The 17,815-nt window shown below is 31.1% G+C and overlaps 1 protein-coding gene across 4 annotated transcripts in view; it reads left to right on the forward strand.

Moving 5' to 3' along the window:
• The first annotated feature begins 2,412 nt into the window (after positions 1 to 2,412).
• LOC132714242 (HHIP-like protein 1) overlaps positions 2,413 to 17,815 on the forward strand; it is a 30,128-nt gene continuing 14,725 nt past the window's right edge. For all 4 annotated transcript variants that reach the window (XR_009623537.1, XM_060697051.1, XM_060697054.1 and 1 more), the window contains exons 1-6: positions 2,413 to 3,647; positions 7,017 to 7,102; positions 7,625 to 7,809; positions 10,947 to 11,084; positions 14,231 to 14,372; positions 15,411 to 15,559. Coding sequence is in view for 3 of the 4 variants with exons in the window: in XM_060697051.1 (XP_060553034.1) it covers positions 2,595 to 3,647; positions 7,017 to 7,102; positions 7,625 to 7,809; positions 10,947 to 11,084; positions 14,231 to 14,372; positions 15,411 to 15,559 (1,753 nt within the window). In the remaining variant the exon portion in view is untranslated. The remainder of the gene's footprint in view (positions 3,648 to 7,016; positions 7,103 to 7,624; positions 7,810 to 10,946; positions 11,085 to 14,230; positions 14,373 to 15,410; positions 15,560 to 17,815) is intronic.

The raw sequence follows: 17,815 nt of genomic DNA on the forward strand, positions 1-17,815 counted from the left end.
AAATTATTTATGTTCATTTTTATGACAGCCACACTTTATCCTTGCATATCATGGCTACAAAGACACTTAAAAAAGACTTTAAAAAAAGTTGCCTCGTCTGGGATCTGAACTCCAGACCTCTCACACGAAACGAGCGCGTTTCCCCTGCACCACGGAGAAGTTTTATAACGATGCCTGAATAAAATCTAGTCGTTCTAAATTTAGAACTTCCATTGCATTCCGGGTTTGTAATCCTTACTAATTTCGAGGTATTTTGTTCAGGATAAACCTGTTGTTTAAGATTGAAGTAAATAATTTAGCGAAAATCTTCTCGCCGAAACAGTCTAACATGTAGAATCTATATATTCCACTACTCGGCAGTCAGATTTATTTGTGTAGTATTCAGTAATCGACATCGCTAAAAATAGCATTTTCATTGATTAAATCAAATTCATCCGCGTAATTTGTGATTGTGCATTTATTGACAATTCTATAAGACAACGCTACTTTTAAACTTTGAATGCGTTGTAATTTGTTGGATACTTGTAACAAAATAAAAATATTTCTTTCTTTTAAATCGCTAGTTTTAAGCTGTTTTGAGAACTACTTGTTGTTAGGTTTGTCGTGAAATTCTGTGTCAGAGATTGAATGTCAGCTTTGAATTTACTGACCTTCGGTCAGAAAATACAAAAAGTATTTTCAAATTTAAGCTTGCTTTCCTTTTATGTATGTAATCGTGTCAACAACTTGAGTCGAGTTTGATTAAAGTCGCCATACAATCGGAGATATTAGACCTGAAATAATTGTGTTTGTGGTACTTTTTAGTCGGGTGGTTCTTGTATGTTTTACTTAAATACTGTTTAATTACCATAAGGATGTGTTTCCTGTTTTTTAAATTTGTCTTTTGACAGTTTATCTGTGATATGCAGGCTTCATAACTTCTGACCCCCTTTCAAATATCCATTTTGTTTAGTTTCGCCTATTGTACTTTCGTTAAAGGCAAACACATTCCTGTGGACCGTACTCCGCTTTTCATTGAATGGCATTAACTGTTCAATGATAACCGCAATATGAACACAATTGCGGATGTCAATCAAACCAAGTCTGCAACATTTTAGATATTGCCTTTTTAGCCATTCTATTTCTCTTTATTTCACCTGAGACTAATAATTTATCTTTCTGTCCCTGATTTCACAAACATTGAATGTCAGGTTTAGGGTGACCATCCCCTATATGTAAGTTTTCATCTATTTTTTTTTATTTTTATAAAGAATATCGAAGCATGTAAGTCATATGTATAATTTACTTAATCATATTACTCAAATAATTCAAGTAGACTTTCATTTGACATGTTACAATTTTAAAGACGAACTTAGTAACAAATAATGTATATTTAAACATAACGTTATTCGTAAGGTAATTTATACATAGTTCTGGCTATCACTGTATGTCAAGGACAAGTGTCGTCTGATTATGGTCCGCACTTTTCGCTATTCAGTTAACATTTCCCTAAAATTATTAATGTTTTTGTACGTATTGAATGAGGGACAAGTCAACATGGTAATTATGATAATGTAATAAACGCGTGTCGGTAAATGGGAGATAACCCCTATAACAATGTGCATAACGCTCGCACTGGTTATGCCATCCTTGAAATGTTCAAGATTATCATACATGTGGTATGTGATTACTGGTATGCCAGAGAGTGCTCACGAATTTATAATGCTATACATTTGTCAGTTATAACAAATAACAAATAAAACCTTCAAACCTACTGGAACACTTATCTATAAGTGTATTTTACCACACAAATAAGAGGTGTGATGTAGGAAAACACTGCATTTATTTAAGAGTATGGCTGAATTGATTTCATAATAAATGAAAAATAAATAAATAGAAATGTTTTTTAACCATTAATTTCGGAATATTAATTGTCTGTATAAATGAATGTGAAGTTCACGGGTACTTCAACTGAACCCAGAAATATTTTGGTATTGTGTGGGAAAAATGTATTTAATTAGCATTTTCCCAGGTAAAACAGAAATTGCCGCTATTAGCAGAGACGTTAAAATACATATATTATATGAATCTATCTTACACCGAAAATATCCACATTTTCCTTCTACGTAACATTTCAGTAGCGTAAGAACTAGATTGTAGCACGGATTTATATTATTGTAATATAAATCCGTGATTGTAGTCACTGGAAACAAACAATCATAACCTATTTACTGTACAGAAAAGGACAACAAATATGATTAAAGCAATGTACGCCTACACTAGTTTAAAAAAATATTTCGAACGCTGAATAAGTGACTTATTGCATAACAAATCCATCTTAATTGTTAAAAGTTCTGATTTGACTTTTAAGAAGTTTACTTAAATAGTGGTATGTGACATTGGTAATTTAAATGATAATGATTGTTCTCATAATGTAACCGGACACTCTCCCGCCATATGTCAACTGAAGTGGAAACTGACATATGATTGAACTGTCTACATTTTTCCCTCGAGTGGTTTTTCTGAACCATGAAGCGGAAAATAAATGTTTGTAGCACGCTGTATGTACTGATTTATTCTCAACTCACTCGTTGTATAACGGGCGAAGTGGTAGGATGGCGGACAGTGTGAAAGGAGTATACGCAAATTCTGTGATTATTTGGATTTTACTGTCAATTTATTTTGTGTGTGTTTGTGAGGGTCACCCACAATGCTTAGATTCCAGACCCCCATTTTATTCTCACTCCAAACTAACATTTTGTACAAATTATGAAGATTTTGGATGCTGTACCCCAAGAGACGACCTACAGTTACTCGAAAGATACCACCGTATTTCCAGTTTAATTCCTGCTTCACAGAAAAATATGTGGGCACAATGTTCAGCTTTTGCCAAAACATTTTTATGTCAAACATGTTCACCCTATGCTGCTCACATATTTGATGCAGAGAAAAGTCATTTAGATACAGACTTTACTTTAATGCCACGGGCATTCCCTGCACTGTGTGGTCCTTACTGTAAAGACTTTTATTATTCATGCAAAGATTTAGTGAAATATTATATGGAAGAAGTTGGAGGTGCATACTTTGAGGAGGCTATGAGACTAGATGCAGCTGTTAATCAAAATGAGACTGAATTTTGCTCAAAAGTTGCAGTAATGGATAAGGATTATTGTTACCCAGAACTTCTATCTAATCCTATACTGAATGGAAATATCTCAATTGCAAAAGTCTCTAAGGAAGGGTGTATTTGTATGCAGCCTTTTGCAAAGAATCAATTCCGAAATCCAATATTTTTGAAACATGTGAAAGATGGCAGTAATAGGTTATTTGTAGGTGAACAAATCGGCCTTGTACATATTATGTATTCAAATGGTACCATTCTACCCATACCATTTATGAATATCCAAGCAGATGTGAAGACCACTAACAACCCCGGAGATGAGAGGGGGCTGCTAGGGATGGCTTTTCATCCAAATTATTTGTATAATGGAAAATTATACATATATTATTCCACACCACTTCATGATTATGAAAAGAACTATGGGAATCATAAGATAAGAATAGAAGAGTTGAAGAGAGATCCATTTGACCCAAATCAGATCGATTATTCCTATAGTAGAGTTATTCTTGAAGTTTACGAACCTTGGTGGAATCATAATGGTGGGGAGGTAGGTCCTTTTCTCCAACTAAAGAAAATGAACATTTTATAATGCTATAGATATGTAGTAAAGGTAGGTTGAAAGAAGGTGACCATACTGTCACCATCAGTCTTTCATTTCAATCAGGATTGAAATATATTGCTAAATAGTCAACCAGTATTAATTGTTCTAAAACAAAAAAGAAAATAAAACTAAGCCCTCTGTTTTAATATTTTGGAATTTTAATAGCTTTACATTAAATTATAAATTATTATAAATGAAACTTTTATCACACTCTGACTCATCTTACCGGTAATAAAAAATTAACAAGGTTGCAGTGCATAAAAAATTGGACATTTGTGATTATGTGATTTTTCAAAGAAGAAAGAATATATGACAGTATGAGTTTTGTATCAATAAACATTTGGATGATGGTGCATTGCAATAATCCTGACAGTATACTGTTGTTTTGTTGCACCATAAATAAAAAGATTATCACTGGTTTTGTATATGTTGAAATTTTCTATTGATCTGGTATGGTGCTTTACTACCTGACTTCCTTCAGTAGAGATCTATGAATGCTCTTTTTTGCCACAAAAATTCATTATTCCTCATGTACAGTCTCAATCAAACCAAGCCTGCAACTCTTATGTAATTTTGTTGTGATTAATGCTTCCGAGGGATCACTTTGTTTCCAGAATTTTGCACTTCACAACAGCAGGTGTCGAGTGCCGTGTGGAAGCCGTAAAAAGTTGCCCCGTACTTCACTTCAGTGTTGTTATATTTTCTGGTCCTTCGGGATCATTGATGCCGGTACTATTAAGTGTTTAGAATTGAGTACCGCTCAAGCCGGTGCTAGGGGGCGTGAGGGATGTTGCACTTATTCATTATTCCTCATGTACAGACTCAATCAAACCGAGTCTGCAATTCTTATGTAATTTTGTTGTGATTAATGCTTCCGAGGGATCACTTTGTTTTCAGAATTTTGGAAGTATTCTTAAAGTGAAATTTAAAAAAGAGCAAATTCATGCTATATAGCTATATTTCACAAATCTTTTTTCCTCTAAAATTACTCATCAGCTTACTAGAAAGGCCCCTTCCTTTTTTTGATGTTTTGTTTTTTTTGTTAAAAGGAAAACATGAATAAATTACTCCTGTCTTAAGTTTTCTTTGAAATAATAGTTTTAGACAAACAGATCTTGGTTCATTGAAGACAAAGATAAAAGACCAGATTATAGTAGATACTGTTTTATGATAGTTCTGCATGTTTTATAAACCAGAGACTTTACTTCAAAACATTTGATCTATATATCCGTGCATTCATCAAACTAAATATTTGGCTGAAGATTTACACAGATTATAATAGCAAACCATGTGTCCATTTATCTTGGCACAGTTGCAGTTGTTTTAAGATCAGGTTTTATAATTGGAGGTCTATGTTTGTTATTTATTGTTAGGTTAATTTTCATTGCTTTTAGAATAAAGTAGATTTTATTTCTGGAAAAAGGTGGTATATTAAAAATACCTTCAGACAGTTAAGTGAATATTAAATGATAGGAATTTTGTTATTTCTTCAGCCAAAAATGAATGTATTTTCACCAGAAAACTTATAGGTGTATAATAAAGTGTTTTATTGTTTTACCAGTACATGTAGCTACATATAACTCCTTTAAGATTCTGTTTTAAATTCATTAAGCTGAAAATTTGAAAACATTTTTGTATTATCTCATGATATATGTCCAACTTATGTAGGGACAGATTTAAAATGGTTTATAATCTCAAACATCTCTAATCATTAAAGTTATTAAATTGTCTGCCTCTAAACCAAGTGATCAAGGTTAGTCTCAGGATGTGGACCTATAAGCTTTAAGCGTAAATCATAATCAAACTAAAATTAATATATTGAATCTACACAAAACTACCGGTAACAATTGTTACAAAACATTGAATGTAATGACCAAAGTTCAGTAGAGATTTCTTTTGTACAAAATATTTTAAACTGTTGGTAAAGAAATTATGTTAATTTAAATAAATTGAATTTGTTAATCACAAATGACACATATATATCTTATTAAATTCTTAAGTCAACAATTATTATTATTATTGTAATTATTCATACATGTGAACTCTCCCACTTTTAGCGATAGACTCCCACTTTCTGCAGCCATATTTTCAAAAAAAAATCTTAAAATAAGGGGTATTTTCACAAATTAAAGAAATCTCCTGGATTCTATTCTTTGTTTATTGCAAATTCTAAAATCTCCCTCTTTTTGAAGAAAATCTCCCATTTGATCATCAAAAAAAGTTCACATTTATGATTTTTATTAAATAATTATTTTTTATAATGAAGTTTAGTTAGACTGATAAACTTGAGTTGATTCATAGGTAAATATTAAATACTTAATATCAGCTACAGTGTTAAAGAATTTGTGAGGTTAAACTGTTGTAAGCTAATGTAGCAGTTAAATAGACCAGACCAGTTCATACCTTATCTTGATTTTGTTATCATTGTCAAGATTAGAGATAATCACATTTACAATAATAATTTCTGTCTTCTTTTTATTATTTATAGATGATGTTAATTATAAACACCTGTCCTTATTGATTGTAGAATTACTAGTATTTTATTACTTGAAGTATATAAACTAATGTGGATTAGTGAATAAGCTGTTTCTTGCATTTTTTCATCACAGGGATTTCTTTTTGTGTACATCATATTAGTATATTAAATTAAGCATTAAGTATTATTTCTCCATATTTCTTATTTGTGACACTTAATTTTGCATACCGTAAATATAATAAAAAAATTTACAGTTGGATTTGTTTTTAAACATAAGATTTTTGTTATAAATTACTCCCAAGTGTTAAACTTTTAGCTGTTATTCATTAAAGCATACCAGGTTTAAAAAATGAAAAATTTCTTTAATTGATGTCATCATTTTTTATTTGCTTGAGCTGGTTTTTAATGCAACTTGCCCCAAAGTCACGTTTGTTGAATTGTATTATTTTTAGACATCTTAATAATATGAAATTACCTTTCTGATCAATAATTGATTTAGTTGTGTTATATTACAAGTTAAAGAGAACTTGTAAGAGTCTCACCGGCCATGTGGATAAGATTGCCCACTTCAAATTATTTGCCTTTCACTGCAGTGAATTTGAATGCAAGGAAGCTATCCAACTAGATTATGGATGGTGGTTGTTCCTATTCAGGCGCCCACTTCTGTTGGATGGGACATCTGAGGTGTTCAGGACTCTACCAATAATGCCAAGTAGTGTCACTAAATAAAACCTAACAAAACAAAATGTCTGATTCTACAGAAAATATATAAAAAAAACTTCTCATTTTACTTTAAAGTTACTATTATATAATTATAATATTAATGTATAAATTTTCAGTTATTGTTTGGAGATGATGGGTATTTGTATGTATTTGTTGGTGATGGTGGGAGAGCTGGAGACCCTCTACGATCTGGACAAAATCTGTAAGTCTCATTTTTGTAATCTTCTAAAAAATAGTTAACAGTATAGAAAAATTAAGGATATACAAATTTACTTTTATTGATGAATAAATATGGGAAATAAAGGGGTACAGCCTCTTGTGTTGACGGAAAAAATGGCACAGCCTGTTATTTTGAGGGGGAATTCAGACAGCCTAATGGAATGTAAAAAAAAAGCAAAAAAAAAACCCACAACCTCTTGGAATGAGGAAAAAAATTGGACAGTCTCTTGGGTTGAGAAAAATTGTGATGCAACCACTTGGGTTGGACTTTTTGTCTTATGCTTAACATTGGAAATGACTTGTCTAAGACCTATAACATTTTACTTTGTCACACATATTAAGCTGAATACCTCTACAATTAAAATGCCTTGTTCACAAAAGCACCATGGTCATGTGATTTTTAGAAGAACAGGCTTAGTTAAAATATATCAACATATAACTAAAAAATTAATGTCAATAAAACAGCTTTTATGCAATGTCTCATACTTTATGCATAATATTTCAGGAGATCAATGTTGGGTAAGGTACATCGTATAGATGTAGATAATGTAGACCTGAAGAGACAGACCGAGTACAGTATACCTCCAGATAATCCATTTGCTGACGGTAAAGAGGCGTTACCAGAAATATACGCATATGGTGTTAGAAACATCTGGAGGTGTGGCAAAGACCGTGGTGACCCTATCACAAGTATGTCATCATTATAGTATTTCTTTATGCGCATACTTGTGCCAAAAATGATGTGCATATTTGGGCATTTGATCTATCTCTATATCCAAGTCAGAAAGTCACCTTATGACATTATACCACCATATGACATTAACACTGTTCGGTGTAATTTGAAAACCTACTTACAAATATGTATAGAAAGCTCTTATTTCTGCTTGTGTTTTAATTTTTTAAGTGAAATATTACGTATTAAAGGACTTGCAATTTTAATGTCCATGTTGTTAAGTTTAAACTATATTGTATAAAAACTCTTAAAAAAACATTAAGTCATTTATCTTGGTTCAAGCAACAGCAGCTTAGCATTAATTCTTGATATTTTCTACAGAAAGAATTAATATTAAGTTATAATGTGCATGTTTATATCATTACTTAAACACTTTGATGATATATTTATGAATTTTGTCCTTTAAAAATATTTTATTAGCTTTAAAGTGTTATTATGCTAAATCTTTCGCTGTCCAGTTAAATTAGTAATATATTTTCAAGAGATTGACTATTATAATGGTGATTTAACAATAATTGATAATAAAAATGTTTAGGATAAAAAAACTGTAAAAAACTATCTAAATTATAAAAAGACAGTGCACCACTCTTTTAAAAAAATTGAAAGATTACGACGTAAAGATATGAATGGTATTGTAACACAATTTAATTAAATATATTTTATCAAAAGCTAAGTTTCCTCCTTTTTCCCTTTATGACATAATTTTCCACTTCTTGAAACCTAGCTGCCACCATTACCCAATTAGTGGAAAAAGCACTGCTCATTACAATAAAATCTTATGCTGTATATACAGGATAATATACATGTATATAATTTGTCAGATAGTCATGATTTTCTGTTACACCACTTGACCTCTGATGTCTGTAAATGATAATGAGTTTTTCATATTTAGGTTAATTCCACATTTTCTAGGAAGTATATCTTTATTCTAGTCATGCTTGAATTAACTAATATGTTTCACAGGTCAAGCTTTATTTGATGTTTGGCAGAATTATTAGTACGTTAGCACACTTCATACTACAGAATTAGGTATTAGAGTAATGTTGGATAATATATTGTCTTATACACAGAGTGAATGAGTTATCAAACTTTTAAGTGTATTATGATTATAGCAAGAGGTCCATGCTGTAAGAATATTACAATGCTATTTTACACCACCATACTGTCTGACCAGACTTTATACAATTGACTCAGTGTTAAATCAGAGTTTATTGAATAATAATGAAATCACTTAATTTAACACAGGCGCTTTGCAGATTTAGATTAGAAATTCTTTTGTAAAATTATGAAGAAAGGAGAACTTTCTATAGCCCAACGTCAAGCTGATTATGCCTGTGAAGTTTGAAGACAAAACAGACAGACTAAAAATATAGGCTACCTTCCTAGTCTATAAATTTGGTGGGCATAAATTGGTGATAATTTATTCTGGTAGATCCAATTCATAAAATATGTGCTTGATATATTGGGTAAAATATATTTATATAGAAACATTTCTTGGTTTAATACACATTTTGAACACTGTTAAATAATTTGTTTTTATTTCATTTTAACAGCAATGTCAATAAAAATTTTTTTTTCAAATTTGTAAAAAATCTGCTTCTGTAATTTTTTAAAATATAAAATTGAATTCATTTAAGACCTGGCTGCATATTGGCAGATTATTTAACTTTCATGTTCACTTTAAAGGTAATATTTGCTATAGATTCATCATTTCCTGTTTTAAAATATCTCATTTAATCAATGATATTCAAACAGGACCTGTCCATGATAAACAACTTACCCTGCCTCAATCAGTAACGGCTGTACTATGTGAAATTCTGGCTACATTATTCTCTTGTCTGATTTATAATGTGTAAAATGATGTCTGATTATCTACAAAGGACTTGAAAGGTTATAATAATGTTACTTTATGGTGTATTTCAATGAGGCTAGTAATTCTATGTTGGAACCAAACATGAATAGCCCTATTCTACTGTTACACAAGTTCAGAAGGTTAAGGGTTAAATCATTTAAAGGTTAAGTAAGTTCACATATTTGATTGAGTAGATAGCTTACTGTAGACCATACTACTGCTGTTTCCACCAGCTGACTGTTTTACTAGAAACAAGGTTATATTATATCAGATGATTGTTGAAGTGTTTATTTGTGTTCTTACCAGATAAAATCTGACCAATTTAACTTTAATTGGCTAACATGCTGTTTAATTGATACACTTTATACATTTCTTTGATATTTAAGTGATATGAAAAAATAGGTCAGTAGGAAATGAAGTACTCAATGATATACATCTTGATATTGAAATATAAAATGTTTCAATGAACAAGAATATTGTGTCAGAGAATGAATCAGACCGGGACATGTCACCATTTTAAAGCTGCAGTCAGCCAACCCAGTCCACCATCCTTCAATGTAATTTGACCAGACTAGACTCTGCCCACTGACCTGTTGAATATCTCCTTATTTCTCAAATTATCACTAAATATCTCCTTATTTCTTAAATAAACCATTAAAAGTTCAAAGATCATGACAGGACATATTCATTATCATACATAAAACATGTGGTCTTTGATTTGATTTGTTTCATAACTTGTTATATTTAGTAAAAAGATATTTACTGGAGAAAAACTTGGCAAGGAACATTAGCTAGTGTCAAAATGTAATAAGCGCAAACAAAATTATGGTACAAGGTTATAATTTTCATATCCATGAGAAAATTCCTCTGATGTTAGAAGTTGCTATAGATAATTGGCCTTTTGTGAATATAGTGTTATATAAGTAATACTGTATTATTAGAATTTTATATCCCCATATTACTGTTACAATTTACTGAGTCATAAATTTGGAAATTCTGCACTTTACTTTTCTTAAACCAAAAATCAGAATTTCTTTTCTTGTCTGATTGTATTAAAAATTGCAAGTATCTATATATAAAAAGTAATATCTTCTTTATACATGTATATAGTCCAACAGCCTAACTATATTAAATTTTGTAAATTGATATAATTGTTTTGTACGACATTAGTGAACATGTTTATCTATTCATTTTTATAGAATAATTATCAACAATTAATGAATATAAAAAATGTAATTTCAGAGAAAGGTAAAGGTCGTATACTGTGTGGTGATGTAGGACAGAGTGCTGTAGAGGAAATAGATTTGATAGAGAAAGGTGCTAACTATGGTTGGAATCTGAAGGAAGGTACCGCTGATTATTGTCCTGGCTGTAACAGAGGTATGATCTATACTGTACTAGCATGTTGATTTAATACTATAATGTTAATTACAATACTATCATGTTAATTGCAATACTATCATGTTGATTGCAAAACTATCATGTTGGATTTAATACTAATATGTTGATTGCAATACTATCATGTTGATTGCAATACTATCATGTTGATTACAATACTATCATGTCGATTGCAATAATATCATGTTGATTGCAATAATATCATGTTGATTGTAATAATATCATGTCGATTTAATTCTATCATGTTGATTGCAATGTTATTGCAATACTATCATGTTGATTTAATACTGTAATGTTGATTTTGATATTATCACGTTAATTCTAATATTATCATGTTGATTGTAACACTATCATGTTGATTGTAATACTATCATGTTGATTTTAATTTATCATGTTGATTTAATACTATTATGTTGATTTAACACTATTGACCATATAACTATCATGTTGACAGTATTACTGTCATGTTGATTGTAATACAATAACTTCGTTTCCATATTTTATAACTTTCAGATCAATATATATCCAACTTTAAGGTTAATAAATACTGGGGTTTTCTGAAACTTTGGGATGTGACTGATTATTATACATTTGTATGTGTATAATGTGTATATGTGAATGAGATTTGAATAAGTAACTATCAAATATAAATGATGCTCTTTATTAAGTTTCTTGCCTCAACCCACTTCTCGTCTGCTAAATTATTCCAGAGGGATATACTGTAAATGTTACTGCCTTTATAAAGTTAATAAGTCACATCAACATAACATTATATCAGTCTTTGAGGGACTTGAAGGGATACTCGGGCAAATTAATGACAAAAATATTAAAATGATCTTATGAACTGAAATCACGCTAAAATGACATTTTTTAAAATCCTTGTATGAATTTCTGTATAAAATGATATATATTTTAGATTTGAAGCATTAATATATCTATATATGTTGAATGAAATTTAGAAGCCGACAGAATCACCGAGTAGTTCTTAAACAAGTTTTGTGACTTAATTGCAATACTATCATGTTGATTGCAATACTATCATGTTGGATTTAATACTACAACCCTGGAAGTTACAATAACAGATATTGTGGATATTGTATGATTGAAACAAGTCTAAGTTATTCATTTGACATGTTCTTTAACGTTTCCAAAGTTTACTGTGACAACTATTGTGAAATCTTAACCCTCTAACCTGACCCAAGAGTGTCAGGTTGGAAAACCATCATTAAAACATACTTTATAATGAAAAAAGATTTGTTCCTTTCACTGTTAAGTGTATTCATTTTGAGGACATTTACAGAATAATGAAGGAAAAATTCAAAACGAAGAAATGAAAATTTTGCCTGTGTCTCCCTTTAAATCCAGATTCAATAAAGAGATAAAATGTATATTGAATCATTAAGTCCTTTAAATAAAACCTTTTGTTCAATTAACATGCTACTCAATTCCTTTTGTCTTAAGTGTTTGAATATAATTTACATATTGAATATAGTTAGCTTAAAGGCAGAACATCTGTATGCATATTATCTAGATTAACTCTTTATTATTCATTAATGTAAAATTTGAATATTTTGTCAGGATTAAAGCACATATAAGTTTGTTGAAAAGAAATTGTATGATACATTTCTATTCTTCATTCAACCATTATAGTAAAGGGTGATTTGTTGAAAAGAAATTTTATGATACATTGCTATTTTACATTCAACCATTATAGTAGAGGGCTAACCTAACAGCATGAATTTTGAATCTCAGATTTATTAAACATAGACGGTCTTTTTGTATAATTTTTATGTCACAGTCAGTATGTTAGTAATATATGCAGTTTAATCAATGTTAATGTAAGACTGAGTATATAAATCATACATATACAGAAGCTGTATAAATCATGCCTCTGGGGTAAAAATTGGCCCAGTCCAAAGTTTATGTAGCCTTGTTTATTTATTGAACAAAAATATAATTAAAGATATACATGTACATTGTACAATGCTCATCCTTTAGTAAAAAAAAATTTTCACAGAAATTTATTAAAATCTATAAAATTCTTACTGAATATGTCTAATTTGAAATAAAGAATGAATAAACTATGTATCGGAAGCTGTGTTCCCTATTAGTCAGGTCAAGCAAAGTTGGGGCTTTCTTTAAAAAAAAACTGCCAGTTTTTTTAATGACATTATAATTATGCACTATTTATTTTGTGACCACCTATAGTGTGTAGAGTTTTAAACATAACATATACTTTATGTGAAGTCAAACCATGTTTATTTTATATTTACAAAGAAACTTGTGTAGCAATTATCAATATTTTCTAATACCAAATTTGAGCATAGTATATCTTTATGGTCACATTAATAAGTATTTTATTTGTAGCAGTGCATTGAACTAGCTTAAATCTTAAAACAAACATATATTTGTAAAATAGTCACATATGACTTCCAGACTTAATGACGACAGAATGTCTTTAAACAAGAACAGTGAGTATTTTATTTAAGCCAGGAATGAAAGTGTTTTATTCCTTGTTTAGGATTTGTTATTCATTTCACTTCTGTAGACATGTGTACTAATGTGTCGGCATCAAACTTTACAACCAATGAAACACATCTTTATAATATATTCATCATGAATACATAATTCACTAGGTTTATGACAGAAAAAAAAACATGAACAAAAGAAATGTTTTATAATTGATTACCTAATTTCTGGTTAATACAGACAAACTGTTTTTTTTGTACTTATTATTGTTTTTAAGTAAATTATGATAAACATTTCGAAATGGTCAGACGTAGATTTAGTCACGTAAATGTTTGACGTGAGAAACATGAAAGTTTACGCATTAACCTATCTCATTATTTAGTCAGTGTTCAAGTTTGACATTTAATGACAGATATAAGTCATATAATCGTTAGACCATGTAGTCATTTATAATGCAAGTCAATTATGTATGCTTCATGTCGAAATGATAATATGACATCAGTCATTCTTGTTTAATTAATTAGTATTTTGTGTACATGATACGTGTAGCTATTATGCTCTTGTCTTCATTTATTCTTCTAAATGGAAATCTTATGTTTTATTGAATAAATTAACCCCTCCTATATTTGTAATATTCTGTTATTGTACTAAACTTACAGCAAAACCTGAAGTAAATTTAACGGATCCTGTAGCTGAGTACGGACATCATGTTGGCAAGTCTGTTACAGGGGGACATTTTTACAGAGGATGTGAAAGTCCAAACCTTAATGGCTACTATATTTATGGAGACTTTATGTCAGGGTAAACATGCATTGTAATTTAGCTAGATTTGTGATATACATTGTACATATTTGAATTGTTCATTGTAAATTAAGTAGGTAACAAAGAGGGCCTTCTACAATATATTACATGATATTCTGTATTTATGTAATTGATAATCTCTTTTTAACTCTCACTGAATATCAGTATTTTATACCACTCACTCCATATCACTTACTATATATCACTCACTCACTATATATCACTTACTCACTATATATCACTCACTCACTATATCACTCACTCAATATATCACTTTATATCACTCACTCAATATATATCACTCACTCACTATATCACTATATATCACTCACTCACTATATATCACTCACTTACTCACTATATCACTTACTCACTATATATCACTCAATCACTTTACATCACTCAATCACTCCAAATCTTTCACTATATATTACCTCCTATATTTTCAATGTGACAATTGATCTTAGACATTAAATCTAATGGTCATTTGTGTCTCACTGCTGATTCACAAATCATTTGGGATTAATAGCCAGTCACTTGTGGAGAAATTGGTTTTACTGGTGATTTATCTATGAAAGCTGGTTTAGTGGATCAGTCAGAGAGATAAGACGGGGGGGGGGGGGGGGGGAATGTGTTATAATCTGCATAGAAGCCAAACAAACTCCCTGTATATTATTGACTGTGCATCACTCCTATTATATCAATCACTGTATATGCTACAAATAACATCACTGTTATACTTGTATATCATTCATGTATATCTCCCATTGTATATATCATTGTTCACTTATTGTTTGTCACTTATATTGATGACTTATGGTTTTCTTGAAGTAGAATTGAATACAATAACTTGGAATTTATTTTATTTCATTCAAAGAATAAAAAAAATCATATTATTCACGCTGGTGAGAATATATAAAACTTCCTAGATCTTAATGAGATATTATCAATATTCACTGAAAAAAACTTTTCTCCTTGTATATGTAACAATTTATCTAATAACTATAAGTAACTTGGTACATGTATTTGTTATTGCAGGAAAATCTTCCGCCTTACAGAACCTAAGAATCCTAATGAGAAGAAATGGGATCACAAGGAGTTGAACATGTGTGGATCAGACTGGTGTGTGCCGCCACTAACCAATGAATATGAGACCAGTATCATCTCATTTGGTGAAGATGAATATGGTGAATATTTATTGTCTTTGAAAAAATACAACCTTTAAAAAATTTAAATAAGCAGATAAAATAAATCGGAGTAGTGGCGACATATAGGGATCTTTTCTCCATTGTCTGTCTGTCCGTCCGTCCGTCACAAAACTTGTCCAGACTACTGGTGCAATTTTATCCAAACTTTACAGGAATGATCAGTACCAAGTCTAGTTGTGCATATTGTCAGCATTTTCCGGTTCAATGATTTTTGTCAGAGTTATGGCCCTTTAATAATTTTTAATTTTAAAGTTTGTCCGAACTACTTCTCTTATACCACTAATGCAAATTCAATGAAACTTTACAGGATTGATCTGTAGCTCAAGTCCTTGCGCATATTACAGGGGTTTTCCGGTTGAATGATTTTTTGGCCGAGTTATGGCCCTTTGATAAAAAGGTGTTTTTTTAGCTCACCTGTCACAAAGTGACAGGGTGAGCTTTTGTGATCGCTTTTCGTCCAGCGTCCGTCCGTCGTCCGTCCGTCCGTCGTCCGTCCGTAAACTTTTACTTTAAATGACATCTCCTCATAAACCACTGAGCCAATTTCATCCAAACTTCACAGGAATGTTCCTTTGGTGGTCACCTTTAAAAATTGTTCAAAGAATTTAATTCCATGCAGAACTAAGAACCGAAAGAAAAAACTTTAAATATCTTCTTTTAAAAAACCATAAGAGCTAGAGCTTAGATATTTGGCATGAAACATCTTCTAGTGAGTTTCTACCAAGTTTGTTCAAATAAAAGCCCTAGGGTCAAAATTGGCCCCGCCCCAGGGGGTCATTGATTTTCCCTATATGCATATAGTAAAAACTTAAAAAAAAATCTTTTAAAGAACCCAAAGAGCTAGAGCTAAGATATTTAGCATGAAACATGTTCTAATGGGTGTCTACCAAGTTTATTCAAATAAAAGCACTGGGGTCAAAATTGGCCCCGCCCCGGGGGATCATTGATTTTCCCTATATGCATATAGTAAAAACTTAAAAAATCTTCTTTTAAAGAACCCAAAGAGCTAGAGCTAAGATATTTAGCATGAAACATGTTCTAATGGGTGTCTACCAAGTTTGTTCAAATAAAAGCCCTGGGGTCAAAATTGGCAATGCCCGGGGGGGTCATTGATTTTCCCTATATGCATATAGTAAAAACCTAAAAAAATTTCTTTTAAAGAACTCAAAGAGCTATGGCTAAGATATTGAGCATCAAACATGTTCTAATAGGTTTTTACCAAGTTTGTTCAAATAAAAGCCCTGGGGTCAAAATTGGCCCCGCCCCAGGAGGTCATTGATTTTCCCTATATGCATATAGTAAAAACTTAAAAAATCTTCTTTTAAAGAACTCAAAGAGCTATGGCTAAGATATTGAGCATCAAACATGTTCTAATAGGTGTCTACCAAGTTTGTTCAAATAAAAGCCCTGGGGTCAAAATTGGCCCCGCCCCAGGGGGTCATTGATTTTCCCTATATGCATATAGTAAAAACTTAAAAAATCTTCTGTTAAAGAACCAAAAGAGTTAGAGCTAAGATATTTAGCATGAAACATGTTCTAATAAGTGTCTACCAAGTTTGTTCAAATAAAAGCCCTGGGGTCAAAATTGGCCCCGCCCCGGGGGGTCATTGATTTTCCCTATATGCATATAGTAAAAACTTAAAAATCTTCTTTTAAAGAACTCATAGAGCTATGGCTAAGATATTTAGCATCAAACATGTTCTAATAGGTGTCTACCAAGTTTGTTCAAATAAAAGCCCTGGGGTCAAAATTGGCACTGCCCCGGGGGTCATTGATTTTCCTTATATGTGTATAGCAAATACTTAAAAAATCTTCTTTGAAAAAACCCAAATAGCTAGAGTTAAGATATTAAGCATGAAACATCTTTTAGTGAGTGTCTACAAAGTTTGTTCAAATAAAAGACCTGGGGTCAAAATTGGCCCTGCCCCGGGGGTCATTGATTTTCTTTATATTTGTATAGCAAAAACTTCAAATCTTCTTTGAAAAAAATCAAATAGCTAGAGTTTAGATATTAAGCATGAAACATCTTCTATTAAGTGTCTACAAAGTTTGTTCAAATAAAAGCCCTGGGGTCAAAACTGGCCCAGCCCCAGGGGTGTCATTGTTTTTAACTATATGTGTATAGTAAAAACTTTAAAAAAAAATCTTCTTTTGAAAAGCCCAATGAGCTAGAGCTTAGATGTTTAGCATGAAACATTTTCTTATGGGTGTCTACCAAGTTTGTTCTAATAAAAG

This window comes from Ruditapes philippinarum, unplaced genomic scaffold, assembly GCF_026571515.1.
Source record: "Ruditapes philippinarum isolate M1 unplaced genomic scaffold, ASM2657151v2 ctg35_1_1_1_1, whole genome shotgun sequence".
Taxonomy (NCBI): domain Eukaryota; kingdom Metazoa; phylum Mollusca; class Bivalvia; order Venerida; family Veneridae; genus Ruditapes; species Ruditapes philippinarum.